Source organism: Varroa destructor, unplaced genomic scaffold (assembly GCF_002443255.2).
Source record: "Varroa destructor unplaced genomic scaffold, Vdes_3.0 BEIS01000005.1, whole genome shotgun sequence".
Taxonomy (NCBI): domain Eukaryota; kingdom Metazoa; phylum Arthropoda; class Arachnida; order Mesostigmata; family Varroidae; genus Varroa; species Varroa destructor.
Window position 1 is genome coordinate 146,704 of NW_019211458.1, and position 14,500 is coordinate 161,203.

Here is a 14,500-nt window from a genome sequence, read left to right on the forward strand (position 1 = left end):
TATCTGTATTATTGAATGCACACAATAAACGTTTTCGAAATTGTGGTGCTTGGAATCAGAATTTAAACTTGAAATTTCATTTTTGCAACATTGGCTCTGTGTCGTATTCAGAAAAACCTAACCATACGGTAGCCAAAAACAGGTCGGCTCTACTCGGTTAACGGGCCGCAATGAAATGTGTCGTCCATGCGATACGATAACAGATCGGAAGCAGCTGTCAACGTCGTTGTGGGTATTTCGTATATTCGTAATAACAACAACAAGCAGCAGTAAATAGACGAAGGACTGACGTTTTAGGCATGTCATGTCATGTCCGCATATTTTGATGGTGGTGCAGACCTTCGCGAGCTTGAACCTGCCCTGATGTTCTTGTTGGATGCTTGATGCTATTTCGGTCATCCGGACGTTAGAGGCCAGTCGAAGTTTCCCAATGTGGAATATGGTTTCCACCGTTGGATTTACTACCGTCGCTACTTAACAGGACTTCATGGCCTTTTTCGAGAGTGCCTTCGGCGACCTCAGATGTAGCTAGTGCTGAGCGACTTATCCTACTCGAATCCGCGCAGCAACCATTGCTCAGGATCGACGAGCTCTCTGCGAAAGCGCTAAATTAGAGAAGAGAAATTTCTGTCGAAGTGTCTCGCGTCTAAAGGCGTTTGGTTAGGATAAAAAATCCTTATCGATGGTACCGTTTACCTACAAAGGAACCACTTCAAGGCCCGGAAAGAGGAAGCAGTTGGTAAGGAAGGCACAAGCTGTTGTTGATCGGTAACTGCTTCGAGCAGCCCGAAACTATCAAAATTTTTAGCCGAAACAATCGACTTCACTGTAATTGTTTGTATAATGCTAATAAAAAAATAGCCCTAGAAATAGCTGTCGTTTGCCCTATCGTGTGCTGAACAGTAAAACCAATATGCTTGACGTTCGCCGAAAAAATTAGACGATCTTAGGATAATATCTGAATAGAAACTATTCTCGTAATTAACAGAAAGCTCTAAGTAAAAGATGCACACGAGTGCTTCATGGCACTTTGCATTTGTTGGCGATACTACAACTCCGCTAACAATTTGCAACATCTGTGTCTATGCCATATGGTATTTATTTAAACCAGTGTACTATGTGAAAATGCATCATCGGGGACCCCTTTACGCGCCAGCAAAGATCTAATCGTATGGGGCTTTGACGAAGGATAGAAGATTTAGAAAAAACATCGCCACTACACTCACCATAGCCACTATTATTATCATTAGAGTCAACCGTACTTGATCAACGTTTCAGTTCTTTATCAAACGACTTCTAGAACATACATAGATACGATGATAGAAGACCATATACGATATATACATTATTAGTATGACACTCTATTTGAATACGCTCATCTGCTTTCGCGCAATATGTCTAGATGCTGTACGCTAAAACTGCCCGCATACGCTTAGGGGTTTGTCCAGATAAAAATGGTGCACATAGCGATATGAGCATAGTTTAGCTAGGCAATAGTGATGATGACGGGGGCGGTATCATCTATTATGACGATAGAATTTATCGATTCTATCCGATATGTATTGATTCTGAGGGGGCGCAGGAGGTGGTCGAACATCATCTACTGAAAGGCAGGTTGCTCAGTCGGATCTTTATCGAATTAAATCAACGAGCTTTTGTTCATGAGATAGTTAATACGATTCAATATAGATCTGTTGTTTGCCATAGAAGATTACGGATGTAAGAAAAGAATCAATTAGTTCGGGCAGTTGCGCCACTGACAAGGGGCGCATTTAGCAACATTTGATTATGAACCTATGACGTGCAAGATATTGTTGAATGAAAGGGTTTTCTACCGTAAGTACAGCTGTTATAACATTATTGAACCATATGTAGTTAAATAGGAAATTGCCAAAATAATTGCCAACAATACCGAAGTAACAACAAACGATCTTAGCCTTACGCGTTGTTTGTAACATCTAATAAAAGAAAAAAACCATGTTCTGTTTTTTTTTTTTTTTGTAAATACTTATAATTGATCAGCTGCATATTTTGCTGTGACTTTAGGTATTTCGCAGTGGTGCCGTTGATTGTTCGAACGCGCCCCCCCCCCCCCCCCAGTTCGGCTGTGTACTGCGTCGTCAAGTCGTATGCGATACACGTGTGCTTACGCTGACCATGTTCCGTCAACCGACGTACATTTGTCCTCAACTTGAGTTACCTACTGCATATAGCGGCTTATAGACCCTTCTCCGTGTCCCCATTTAAATTGTCCACTTTCTTTAAATCTCTTAAGCCCCCTGATCTCGTCTTTACGGAAATAAGCAGTGTAGTTCTTTCACTATATCATAGACATACACACCAGAGCTTAAAGCAAGTGATAATATGCCGATAGAAACTTGGCCTAAATGGTAGCTTGTTAGCGAATCATGCAAAGGCCCATGTCTAGTGGGCGAGGGCAACCAGCCACGTGAACTTAGAAAGCTAGAGTCGGTTTATTCGCCCGGCGTCTATTAAGAGGGCAATTCTAGTTAGTCACCTGTGTTTACTGGCACATAAACGCCGAAGAATTTGCATGATGAACTAGATCATTCAAAAATTGTTTTAGCAGTACCTATCTTTTCGACTAACGTATGACGCGCACTGGTAAACTCTGTCAGTATTCCTACGTAAAAAAGGCTCTTATGACGTTCCTATTTTGTACAGGTTCTATGGACCGGTCGTCTTGACAGATTCTGTGGCATAAGTTGACTAATGCAGACTGTTTTGTTGTTTTGTCGTTGCTACATAAGTAATATATCTTCGAAGAATTCTTGCCAACTCACTTGAGAGGTCTTGTAGTCGCAACTTAAAGACCTTTGTGACCCAGGCTAGAGACCGTACGTCCTGCAGATGAAGTCATCGTGCTTTTAAAGAGTCGCACGGATGTCTAATTAATAATATACAATCACATACTCTGTAGCAACTTACAGTGAGTAGTTATTAAACTGCTGTGAGCCATACTTAAGTTTTCTGTGCACATGTAACATGAATATATCTTATTATTTTCAATTCTTCCGTACGCTGTTACACATATCTGTTGTGTAGTCTAAATATGTGTGTATAATGGCGTTTATTTTCTTAGTCTGTATGCTATCGAAGCTCCGCGTATCGTGTCCGATTTGGCCTTCCAAGGCGCCAGCACGGCACATACTGTTGCGCTGCCTGCTTGTCTGTCTGTCAGTAATCTATCCCCGGCATACCCTAATACAACCGCTACGACAATTTCTCGTGGTAAAAGTTAATGCTGCTGCTGTGAGACTACTGCAATAATGCGCGTCTGCAATGATGACGGGCGCAACAGACCGACGACTGCTCGACCGCTGCAAGAAGTAACGCCGCCATTGTCAATATCGCCGTCGACGTTGTTCCAGCGGCCACGCAACGAAACGGGCCTGTCCTATAGCGCAGCGAACACCTGTCATCTTGGCGGGCTGCCTTCCCACTATGTTTTGCTTGCTGAATGTTTTGTTTCGTAGCTGAAGTGTATACTGTGAGGTGAGGGTGTGATGAATTTCGGCATCGATATCGACTGTATGAAATACGTGCTTCTTGAGGTGTAATTTCATTTGTACATCTGAATTGTTGTATGGGGTAGGGGTTTAGCGGCTTGTAGGCCGAGATACCTGACATGGAATAAAGCAGTCACCAGAAGCGCATCTGCTCACCTCGCAGTACGTAGTTGCGTGTAGCATAGACATCCAGTTATCGATAAGCCGTAGTGTTTGTAACCTGCCTAATTTCCTGTTATTACTGTATGTTTATATGTTGAACAGGCGTCGTCTATTATTGCAACATTTCTATATGGGCCAGTGCATGCAAGCCACAATTATGAAAAAAAGAGTATCGAAAAAGTGTGCCTATCGTCTCCTGACGCTCCTTGGATTCATTCGTAGGCCAAATCCGCGATGAACCATGAGCGAGCGAGTGTTGCTCACGGTGGCGTCAGCTCGTTCAACAGTTACTGGTAATATTACCTGCGGTAAATCGGTTCCAAGTTGGCTTTGATTGAAGTGCTTGCCACTGTTAACTTAACCGATAGTGCAGCATTGTCCAGTGTAAACATGAGATTGCCAACTAAAAATACGTATATCGATCTTACCTTTTATTGAACAATAATTGCGGGATGCCGAGTCGCGTGTGAGGTCGTTGAAGTAATAAACCTAATGCAACGACTGTTATATATCTGTGTTTCGGTCATCAGTAGTTCATGCTAAGACAAGACAATATAGCGATGCCGTATTACGCAACAGGCACGATTAAGTGAAAATCTGAAAATTACAAAGTTAGACAGAACTTACAGATAACGGCGCATAATTAGCAACCGTTTGCTGATATTCAGCGAGACCAATACCTCGGCCCAGCCATCAGTCGGAGCGAGGCCTACGACAGGGCGGCTACCATTAGTTAACATTAAAGCGGACAGCTCAAATGTAACCCAGCAAAATAAACACTTATCTTATTTTAGTATAGTAATTTAATTTGTATTGTTCGCTATATAAAAGTTAATCTACGGTCCTGTCATTCTCCACCTAGCACTGGATTGGGGACAGGACCTTTGACTTGTGGAGCAGCCAATCGAAAATAGCAAAATTTTATCTCGTAGGACTGATTTCATTTGCTATTTTGTTCCACTCCAACCGATAGACGGTAGATACTGGGTTTGTTATTTCGACTAAGAAAGTAATGTGTAGCTTTATAGTGGTTCGATCGCTGTTCTTTCAAAAAATTCTTATGTAAAATTCAAGAAAAAAAAATTGATTGATTGAAAAAATTGAACGGAAAAATGCGCTTGTTACTAATTACGTTTGTATGTTTATATAGGCATCCGTCAGACAATGCTCGTTATAAAATAGCCCTCGAACTGAATTACGGATGATTAAAATCTACTGACAAATCAGATTGGATGAAAGAAATCGATCTATATAGCCGCTTGATGCAGGAGAACCTAATATCATCTATCTAAAATAATAAAAATTTTAAGTTAAAATGCGGCACTTCACAATAGCCTAGTTTGAGTTCAGGACACCCTGCTGCTGTTCGACCTTATCTAACCTATTCTGGTTGGGCTGCTTGCGGTCAAGGCCTAACTTATGACCATTAACGAGAAAATACTTCACTCAAGTTTGCCTGACACCAATGCGGCAATCGAACAAAAAAACAGTACCAAGTCAATGAGTGAAAACGTTATTTTTATTCGGCGCTCTCCTCAAATCGTCTTCACTAAGGTTTCTATAATCCTGATATATTCGGGAGTACTAGTAAATTCATGGTTCTTCATTTTTCGAATATCTGTCTGCTGTTAGCAGCCTTTGTGCGCATTATGGTTGACTGTGGATATGTCCTTTATCTTGGCAACTTATATGAATAGTACAGACTGTCTTCGGATCCAATTGCCGTGCGTGTAGATCGGTACTATGGAGGTATTGAGGCGTTGAGGAACGTCAGTTAGCCAACGTTTAAAGGAGGATACTTCGAAAGCTTCAAACGCTCTAAACACGTATCTGAGGTATCATCATCATATCAAGAGGCATGTAAAGATTATTGTGTAGGTTAGTGCTACTGGCTGACTTCATGAGCGCACGAACAAACATCTAGAGGTACGTGCAAACAAATAGCTGGGCGTGGATGCGTGGAAGTATAGGCCGCGGTCGAAAGGGCACAAAGGCCCCACCTGACGGCAGCCGTTGAGCTAAAGATCGCGTACAGAGAAACCACAAGCGGGTTGCGCTGCTGGCAGAAAAAGATGGACGCTCTGCATCAAGTGAATCACCAATCTTATAAACTACCCAAAATTCAAGTCTGAACTGATCTTTAATTCAACAAACCGGTATCGAAGCTTTCTGTTTACCCTCGTAGAATCTGACGTGAGTTACTATAAAATGCAGTAGAACAAATCTTGCTTTTATGACAAAGAAAGGTTTCCTAACAGTAGCAGATGGATAGATAGTTCTCCGCACGGCAAAGAATCCGACCACACAATGCGCTACTGACGGCGAAATGACTGACGCTGGAAGATTACTTGGTATCGCATTGTATCCGATCAAGTAACAGTTAACCAGTCAGCTTTTGACTAACGATGACGTGTATTGATCAGTAGCAACCATAAATAGGTACATGTAGGATATCCTATTAAGGAAAAGAATAGTGTACCTGTTCGCCGGGAATAGGAGTAAGCCAAAAAAAAAAATACAAAGAACATTAATGATGATATGCTGCGCTCAAAAAGACTCCTGTTCTTTCTATAGCCAACGTAACAATCTAACAAATGACTATTTCATGCAATACTAAATTAAATAAAGTAAGACAACTAGCCATTATTTGATGGTCTCCTTGATCGTACTGCAGTCTGTAGGGATGCTGTACTTACAAACGCTCGTCGTCTTAGCACTGGGAGCGCCACTATTGGCATTTCGTCTCAACTTTAAACTGATCTGTTTGCTGTTGTTTGATTATTGAAGTCACAATCTATTGAGGAACTGAAGCTCATGCGAAAGCTGGTTGTAACCTCCCAATTGAAGTTAATCGAATATTCAATACAGTGAATCCTTCTACAATTACGCTCGCCGCCAAAGGATGATACCGTTCTCGGCGTACCACGATTGTAATACAACTAAATTTAAACTCTAAAAGCAACTGCTTAGTTAATACCCTTCAAAACAAATAGAAGAAACATCAATGCGTCTATCGGTTTTTACGTACCGTAAGCCACCAGACTTTAATGTTCAACAAACCGTAACCCTAATATAAAAATGAGTTTCAGAAATACTAAAGCACTTCGAAATTCTGCTGTCTCGTCATAATTGCTTGCAGAAGCCCCCGAGTGCTAACCACAGACGATGGCGCCGGCAGTTCTAAAACATTTTCAAAAAAAAAGCTTATAAATAGCTTCAAAATAAGCTTAAAAATATTTTCAAATAAAGCTTTTCTCTATAGTTCAAAGGGACGCATGGAAGCATCATGGAATCCCTCGTGGCAGGTGCACATATGTGTGCTTTATTATATACATAATTTGCTTAATTACAACAAGTTAATAAATAGCCGCGACCATCTTAAATAATATCAACTACAACTAATTTCTCTGTCACGCCACGGGTGGGGCAACGCGACGTTAGTTGTAAATGATATTTTAAGTCATTAACTGTTATGCGTTAATTTTTTTTCTATAATATTGTGATAAAGTTAGCAGTCAAACCAGTGTGTTTACTGTCTTCGGTACCAATACATAGACTTAGAACACGCTTCCCGGCACTTTAATATAAATATAAAACCGCACTCAATTTGCGACGCAAACGTCATTGCGGTCTCTCGTAGCTTATTGCTATATGCCGCGTCCTACGACCATGGCTTGCCTTAACGGTAACTGAAACACTACTAAAAGGGCTGGTATCGTAAGGAATTGCACAAGCCACATAATCTAAATACTCGTGCTACCACAAGAAGTAGTTTCATCGAAGGACCGGCATGAAGTAAAGCCAAATTGGACAGTTCACGGGGGTAGCGTGACCACGACACAGAGCGGCTTCCTTAATAATATCTAAAAAGGCGAAAGCTATGACGCACCGTAAGCAGAGGGTCGGTGAGAAAAATATGTTTCATCCTAAACAACGCAGCGATATCGAGTTGCAATATAAACGCTACGAAAATAATTACTCTAATTTTCAATAGCAAATCCTAGCGATAAGTGAGACGGACGCGTCTTTTATTGCAAAGTTGGGGGTCTGTAACCGAAGCTTCAGTGTACGACAGCGCAGTTGGTCTAAATGACCGCTGTACATATGCATATTGATGAGGTGCACCTACAGTATCTCTAGACGCCTGGGATCCTAAGAGAAACTAAAGAGAAATGAAAAAAAAAAAATAATATCGATCTAAATTAGCTGTTCAACAACAATGCGCACAGATTTAGAAACGGATCCAAGTCTCTGATAAGCGTTACTGAGTCTTCTTTTCCTACGGCTTTCGAAGTTGACGCTTACAAGTCAGTATCTCTACTTTACCCAAACGACTATTGTTCGCCTTATTCATAATCGAGCTAACCGTTATCGGAAGATGAAATAGATGTATATTCCTATTGAGCCACGTATTTCCACGAACCCAGGTTAAGACATCTAATTAACGGTTTAGTTGCTCGATGTACGACAGCCAAAGTGGTCGCTTTCACAAAAACATGTTTTTCTACGAAAAAAGTCTACGATTTTGTTCTGTTATAATACGAAGGAGTGTACATTTTGTCTTCTTTTCCCCCTAGAATATTAGACATTTAATATTTTATATTAGTAAGACTAAGAGGAATACGAATCTTATTAATATATAATCGTAGAATATATTCTAATAAATATATTTGCTATAACAAAATTGGGTATCTCGCGTTAATCCGTGTATCTTCCACTTGCGTTTCAGATGGAACAGCTGGAAATGAAGAGTCCCCGAGTCTGAATTTCCGCACTCCTCTTGAACCCATGCTTCCCCCACAAAACAAATTATATTATCTCCATCTAAATGATATTGTAATGTACCTCACATATATCTAAGGATACCGTAAAATAAAAAAAAGTCACCGCAAGGACCATGCTCCCTCTAAATTGACCATCCCTTCTAAACTCATCCTTATCATAGTCATCCTATGCTGAACGATTTTTACCAGATATGTGTTTCAGCGTTCCTTGAAGTACCGGCCAACGTATATACATGTGTGTGTGTGTGTGTGTGTGTGTGTGTGTATATACTAACATACAGAGCTTAATGGTAAAAATCTTTTATTATTATATAAGATTACTATAATTATCATGCACAGAAACGGGAACGATATGGCATCCGACCTCAAGTCAAGACTACATTCCAGCTTCCAGGACCTGGGCGGTAAGTTGGAAAATGTTCACTGTTAATTTCCTATTGTTTAGTCAAATAATTTTTTCTACTGGCCTGACAACAACTAGCTAACGAAATCCAAGCTTATTTCTGATTGTTGCGTTTTGTTTTCCAAAAGAGGTCCCAGTGTTTTTCGTTAATTTCGAACCCTCTTATCGTCTGCTCCGGGACAGCATCAAAATCGGATCTGCTAAACAATTTTTCTATAATTATCAGAATGTTAAAAAATTGCTAAAACGTGTTGGAAGCAGTAATTGTTTGCGAAAATACAAAGCGATAGTAGTATTTTTTCGTTTTAAAGAACAGCTCTTTTGATTGAATTTCTGGTATGAACAGAACCATCCGGCCACCAGGCATAAACGGTGATCTTAATAACTTTGTAGTATTTATTAAAGTGAAATTAATATAGATAGTCTATCAGAGTAATACGTATGATCAATCCAGTCAACCTCACGAGTCGTACCTTGCGAAACTATTTTTTCTTAAATTTATTCTACTATCTATCTTATATGGCTACTTGAAGTATGTATCTCTAAAGATTTCTTAAATCTTCTACCGATCAAGTGCTTACCTAACGTACACTACCTAATTGTCTTGATGGAATCATTTATCCAGGAGGGGTCTCTCCGCCACCTGGCGGTGATTTCTCGCGCGCTAGCGAGTTCCACCGATTTTATGAAAATCGATGTCAAGATGTTCGCCGACGTCTCCTCAACCAGAGTCCATTGGGCAGATTGTCGCCCTTCAGCATGACTTCGTTCAACGACCTCAGTCTCACAGGCGAAAAGTTCTGCGTCAGACTCGACGTTGGACATTACGGACCAGAAGATATTGAGGTACCTTGTAATGTGAAAAAGCGTACTGCGGCAAATATTGCAACTTCGTTTTATCAAAATAGTTCTCGACGAAGTATTAACGCACCTATGACTAATATTATCGTAGTGTAGATTTAGGCTACCTTCCGCTATTTACTAACCTTGAAGATTTACTTTGCATTTAGTCGAAGTAAACTTGTTTACCGAAACCCAACCTGCTGTGCTTCGAAAATATTCACACATGGTAATAGTAAGCGCTATACACTGTTTACATATCATTCGAAAACATGAACGGGTCCGTTTCGCCGATAATTAGGCTACCCGTTCACTTAGCATTTAGGCGGATTTTACGTTTCAAAAATAAGATCGATGATAGAACATTCGATACAAGTCTTTCACCACTTCGTAGGTGTGTAAATATAGATATATACCTATATATAACTTTTTATAGCTAACTTATTAACTTTCAGAAAAGCCAATTCAATCTAAATATTTCAAGTTGTACCTAAGGCAATTTTGGTAATTCATATAGAATGTATAAGCCTTGATTAACTTCCCTTTGTTTAGAGGTGAGTCGTTCCGACACGCTGGCAGCGCGCCGTGAGTAACTTCTGCGTACCATTCCTACCAAAAGCACAGATTTGTACTCCTCAAACACGGCTCGCAATTGTATGTCCGATCTCCCAGAATTAGAGCTTAATGGCCATGCTGTTAGATGTTTCTGTTGGGAAACATTCAACACAGATGTAATAAACATAACATATCCCTAGTTCTGGTTTAGCCTCATTTAGCCCCCAATTCTGACAGATTCACGACGCAACACTGTATAGCGGTATTTATGCTAATCACAGAAAAAAGACAGCTGAAAGTGAGTTACGGAAAAACTTATCAAGGAAGTTTTCAGCAAAAACCAACTAGTAAAAAATTTCGTATCTCTAATTTAACGCATGAAACTGTAATGCATCTGACGAAATTCTCATGGTTCTTCTAAGTTGAGCTTCGTTGCTTTTTTTTTTTCCACCAAAGCTGTTCATCACAGTAGCTCCCCTTAGCCCTCTTGCGTCATTTTTACAGGAGTTAGGCAGAGGGCAAATGTAGTTTGACGCGTCTACTTAGGCCATTCGTAGTAAATATTGTTGGAGGACATGCCATTACGTTACAGCAATGTGCGCAAACTTTCTCATCGCGAAAATGGCTTGATACAGCTTAACGCATACCTTATTCAATATAACATTTCGTGAATGTCTACAAGTATAGTTCAATACATCTATGTATAAATATATGCAAGATCTAGACCCGTTTGAATTACATAATTTGTGTGAATCATACATATACTATTTTTATGTATTTAGGTGAAGACCGTCGACCAGCAAGTGGTTGTGAGAGGAAGACACGACGAACGCGCCGACGAAATTGGCACTATTTGTCGCGAATTTACCCGTAGAATTCAGCTTCCCAAAGACATACAACCGGAAAGCGTCAAATGTTCACTAACCTCCGATGGGTGAGTCCTATTATTATTATTATTATTTGCCATTGCACTTACGCGTTCGGTCCGAAATAAGGTAGATTATATATATATATATACAATACCGAGGATACACTCATTTATGTTATGCTGTAAGCTGGGACGGCTGTACTATGGAATTATCATGACTAATCTACAATAGTGTGCTATCTTTGGGGGGTGACGAAGTGTTGTACGTCCTGCTGTTTCCATTGATTCACAATGCGCAAGTGTGGATGTCAGCCACCCGCCGGGAAGTTTCATCTATCGAAATAGTTCCTAGTATAGACTAGCCTCTAGCAGCGTTACAAGCGTAAACAATTCTGAGTACGGCATGCATACGTGATTGAAAATCAGCGCACCACAGTAAGTTGGTGAAGAAAAGCTCTTATTTCTCCTATGCTTAATTTACGTAATGCATATAAAACGTGTATATATATGCTCTTTGCTGTGCGGTTTTATCGATACCAACAGCCTGTCGCAGATATAACTGGTCCCGTTTAGCGCTAAACACATCAGCGTTGATATGAAATAAATCAAAGGCTGGAAATAGCGAAATTTCTCTCGAGTCATGAGAACAGCCTTATTGTGCCAGTATGTCTCTTTCAGAGATATCGTTCATTTACCTTCGTCAAGTTTCAGCCATCGTCAGCCGGCTGGCGTGAAGCTGATGGCGACTGGCTGAAACGATGGTGTCAACTTTATGCCAGTCTATCCCGGTTCTCTCGGTCGTTTGCTATTGAACAGTAGAATGTCATAGAAGAAATTCCGTAGATATAGAAAAGCGGCTAAGATAATGAAGAACGTCACCAGAAGAGGGGCCATCTCTATCCATATGCAACCCTAAATTTGTACAGCTCTAACCATTATCATTGGGCAGGGCTACACATCTACAGATGTAGGGTATCATCGGATCTTATAAGCTGTCCCGACACTTTGTCTGGCTTTGGTCTAAGGAAGCACAAATTAAATAAATAAACAGATTCTCATAAATACACGTCGTGGAAAAATGTTGGGGAACGTTAAAGAAGAAATAATTGATTTAGATAGATATTGTATCTTCTGTTCCGCAAAGCTGACCATAGTTGTGGGTTTGCATAACAAATACGGCGTAATTTTTACACCGTGACTATACCGTGTAACCTGTGCGAACAATTTTATAATTAATAATAGAATAAGCAAAGAAATGCTGCGAACACAAACAAAGCGATGTATAGTAAATTTTTTTTTCCTTTACAGTGCTTCGTTTCATTAATTACAGGAACCACTTCGTCAAGTGAAACATCAATTACTCATTTGTAACTTAGACTTCACTCAGAACAAAAAAATTTCAAATACGACCTTTCGTCGAGAAAAAAATATCCAACAGAATAGAAAGCGACTGAGTATATTCCTGTTTTTTTTTTTTTTTTTTAAATAAATGCTATTTATTTGCGGTGTTATTCGATTTTTTATAGTGAACATGTCGTGCAGTCTATACCTGTTAGAAATGGCGCTGTTTTATGACAGCCCAGCTCATTCCTAATTACATATTTCATAGCTAATATACTTCGTGATCAGTAAAAATTTAAGGTAACATATACGTACATATAATCTGAACTTCGAACGAATAGCAAACATCGAATCGATTTCTACTGCAAAAATGATCCAAAGCCAATCGTATCCCAAAATGTGCTCTAATACAGAAAGCGGTCTCTTTTTTTTTTGTGTAGGTATCTGGTGATCGAGGCGCCGCGCAAGCCCGAGAAGCCACCCGCGAATGAGCGTGTCGTGCCGATCAAGGTGCTTGATACTCCAGTCAATAATAGCGCATCACAAAAGATCAACAACGGGCATGGCAAGTCTAACGGTAACACTGTTAGGTTCAAAGATCCCCCTGCTGAGACCCGTGACATCTGAGCCTTCGTCAACAGCCAACAGCCACTACTACCCGGCTGGATGATTATAATGATTGTGAATGGCGTCGCCTGATGTTTGATGCCGATACCGGCACGCGTTTCCTGGCTGCGCTGTTACATCTGATCGACTGCGATTGTTGAGCGGGGAAGATCGGCTCGCCGGAAAGGTCTGCCTTCGTTAGCTGCCGATCCCGCTAAGGGGCTCGTGTTGAGCCCTCAAAGCCAAGCGCATCTCCACAATAGCTCGCCAGCTGCCCGTCTGTGCCTGCCCCTCCAATCAAGAAACAACCGTTCTGACCAAGCAACATATCAACCACTTACCCGCCGAGGCCACAGTCCAGGCAATATCGCCTAAGCGGTTCGTTGCGGCCCCTACACTCATGTGTGCATCAACACTGATTAAAGTCATGCATGCTGTGTGCGTGTGCGTTTTGAGGGGAAAAAAAAACGCTGTCTTTTGGCCGTTGATGCCTATTTTCGAGTATTTGTTAATGAGAGACGATTGACAAGGTACTTCCTCTCCATTGTACGGCTGCTGCATACGGCGGGCGGGGGGTGAACGGCCATGATCATTCTGATAATAAGCCGAATTTGAGTATGGAAAAAGGATGATGTTTGGTAAAAAGAAAAATACAAATTAACTCTAAAATGCAAACTAAAGCTATATGGCGGCAATAGAGATTATATGGCTATATGTTCTATTACTGCCGTACAAATAAATATTCAAACGTCGTTAGAGAGTAGCTTATTTTTGTACAAATTTACTTTGTTGGAGATGACATTGATGTCAATTGCGTGTCAAGACCGTTCCGGCAAAGAAAGGGCTTAGATACAAGTTCTCAGTCGATTGATATGCCTTACCAGGACTTTGCATCGAAGTACTAGGTGAACGCTTCAAACAGCAAAAGTGTACATGCTTCTTCTGTATCTCGAAAAGACCTTCATCTGTTGAGTGCTTCTTTGTTATTAATCGGCCTTTTAGAGGCCTTTTTCTCGACGAAACGCTGATGGATATAAACCTTACCTGTATCTTTGTTCGATTTCAAGCCTTCAAGTTTGATGCACAATTCACTGCATCGATTAAGCTAGAAAACGTATAGTTTGCGGTATAACTTCAACAGGAAGCTGTTTTAGAGGTTAAAGAAACCGGTTTGCCTCAGCATCTGGTTATGGAATATTAAACAGGATGTGTTGAATTAATAAACGTACATGGCTTCGACGCGTAAAGCACCCTCCGCCGCCTGATAGGTATATTGGAACAGCAAAATAAAGCTAGGTCTTGGATCTTTTTTGCCTTTGTCTGTATGATACTTACTCTGTCCTCCTTGTAACACTTCCCTGTATTTGTCGTGTTACACTTTTGACAAGCATAACAAAACACGAATGAAACT

The 14,500-nt window shown here is 40.6% G+C and overlaps 1 protein-coding gene across 16 annotated transcripts in view; it reads left to right on the forward strand.

Moving 5' to 3' along the window:
• LOC111250806 (alpha-crystallin B chain-like) overlaps window positions 1-14,500 on the forward strand; it is a 35,595-nt gene that overhangs the window by 19,177 nt on the left and 1,918 nt on the right. For 3 of the 16 annotated variants that reach the window (XM_022806582.2, XM_086990871.1, XM_086990872.1), the window contains 4 exons: window positions 8,816-8,880; window positions 9,505-9,725; window positions 11,057-11,208; window positions 12,924-13,048. In XM_022806582.2, coding sequence (XP_022662317.1) covers window positions 8,816-8,880; window positions 9,505-9,725; window positions 11,057-11,208; window positions 12,924-13,048 — 563 coding nt within the window. Of the gene's footprint in view, window positions 1-3,364; window positions 3,517-3,550; window positions 3,693-3,794; window positions 3,986-8,421; window positions 8,529-8,815; window positions 8,881-9,504; window positions 9,726-11,056; window positions 11,209-12,923; window positions 13,492-14,500 lie in introns of those variants that run through there. The other 13 variants (XM_086990867.1, XM_086990866.1, XM_086990875.1 and 10 more) reach the window with 11 other exon arrangements.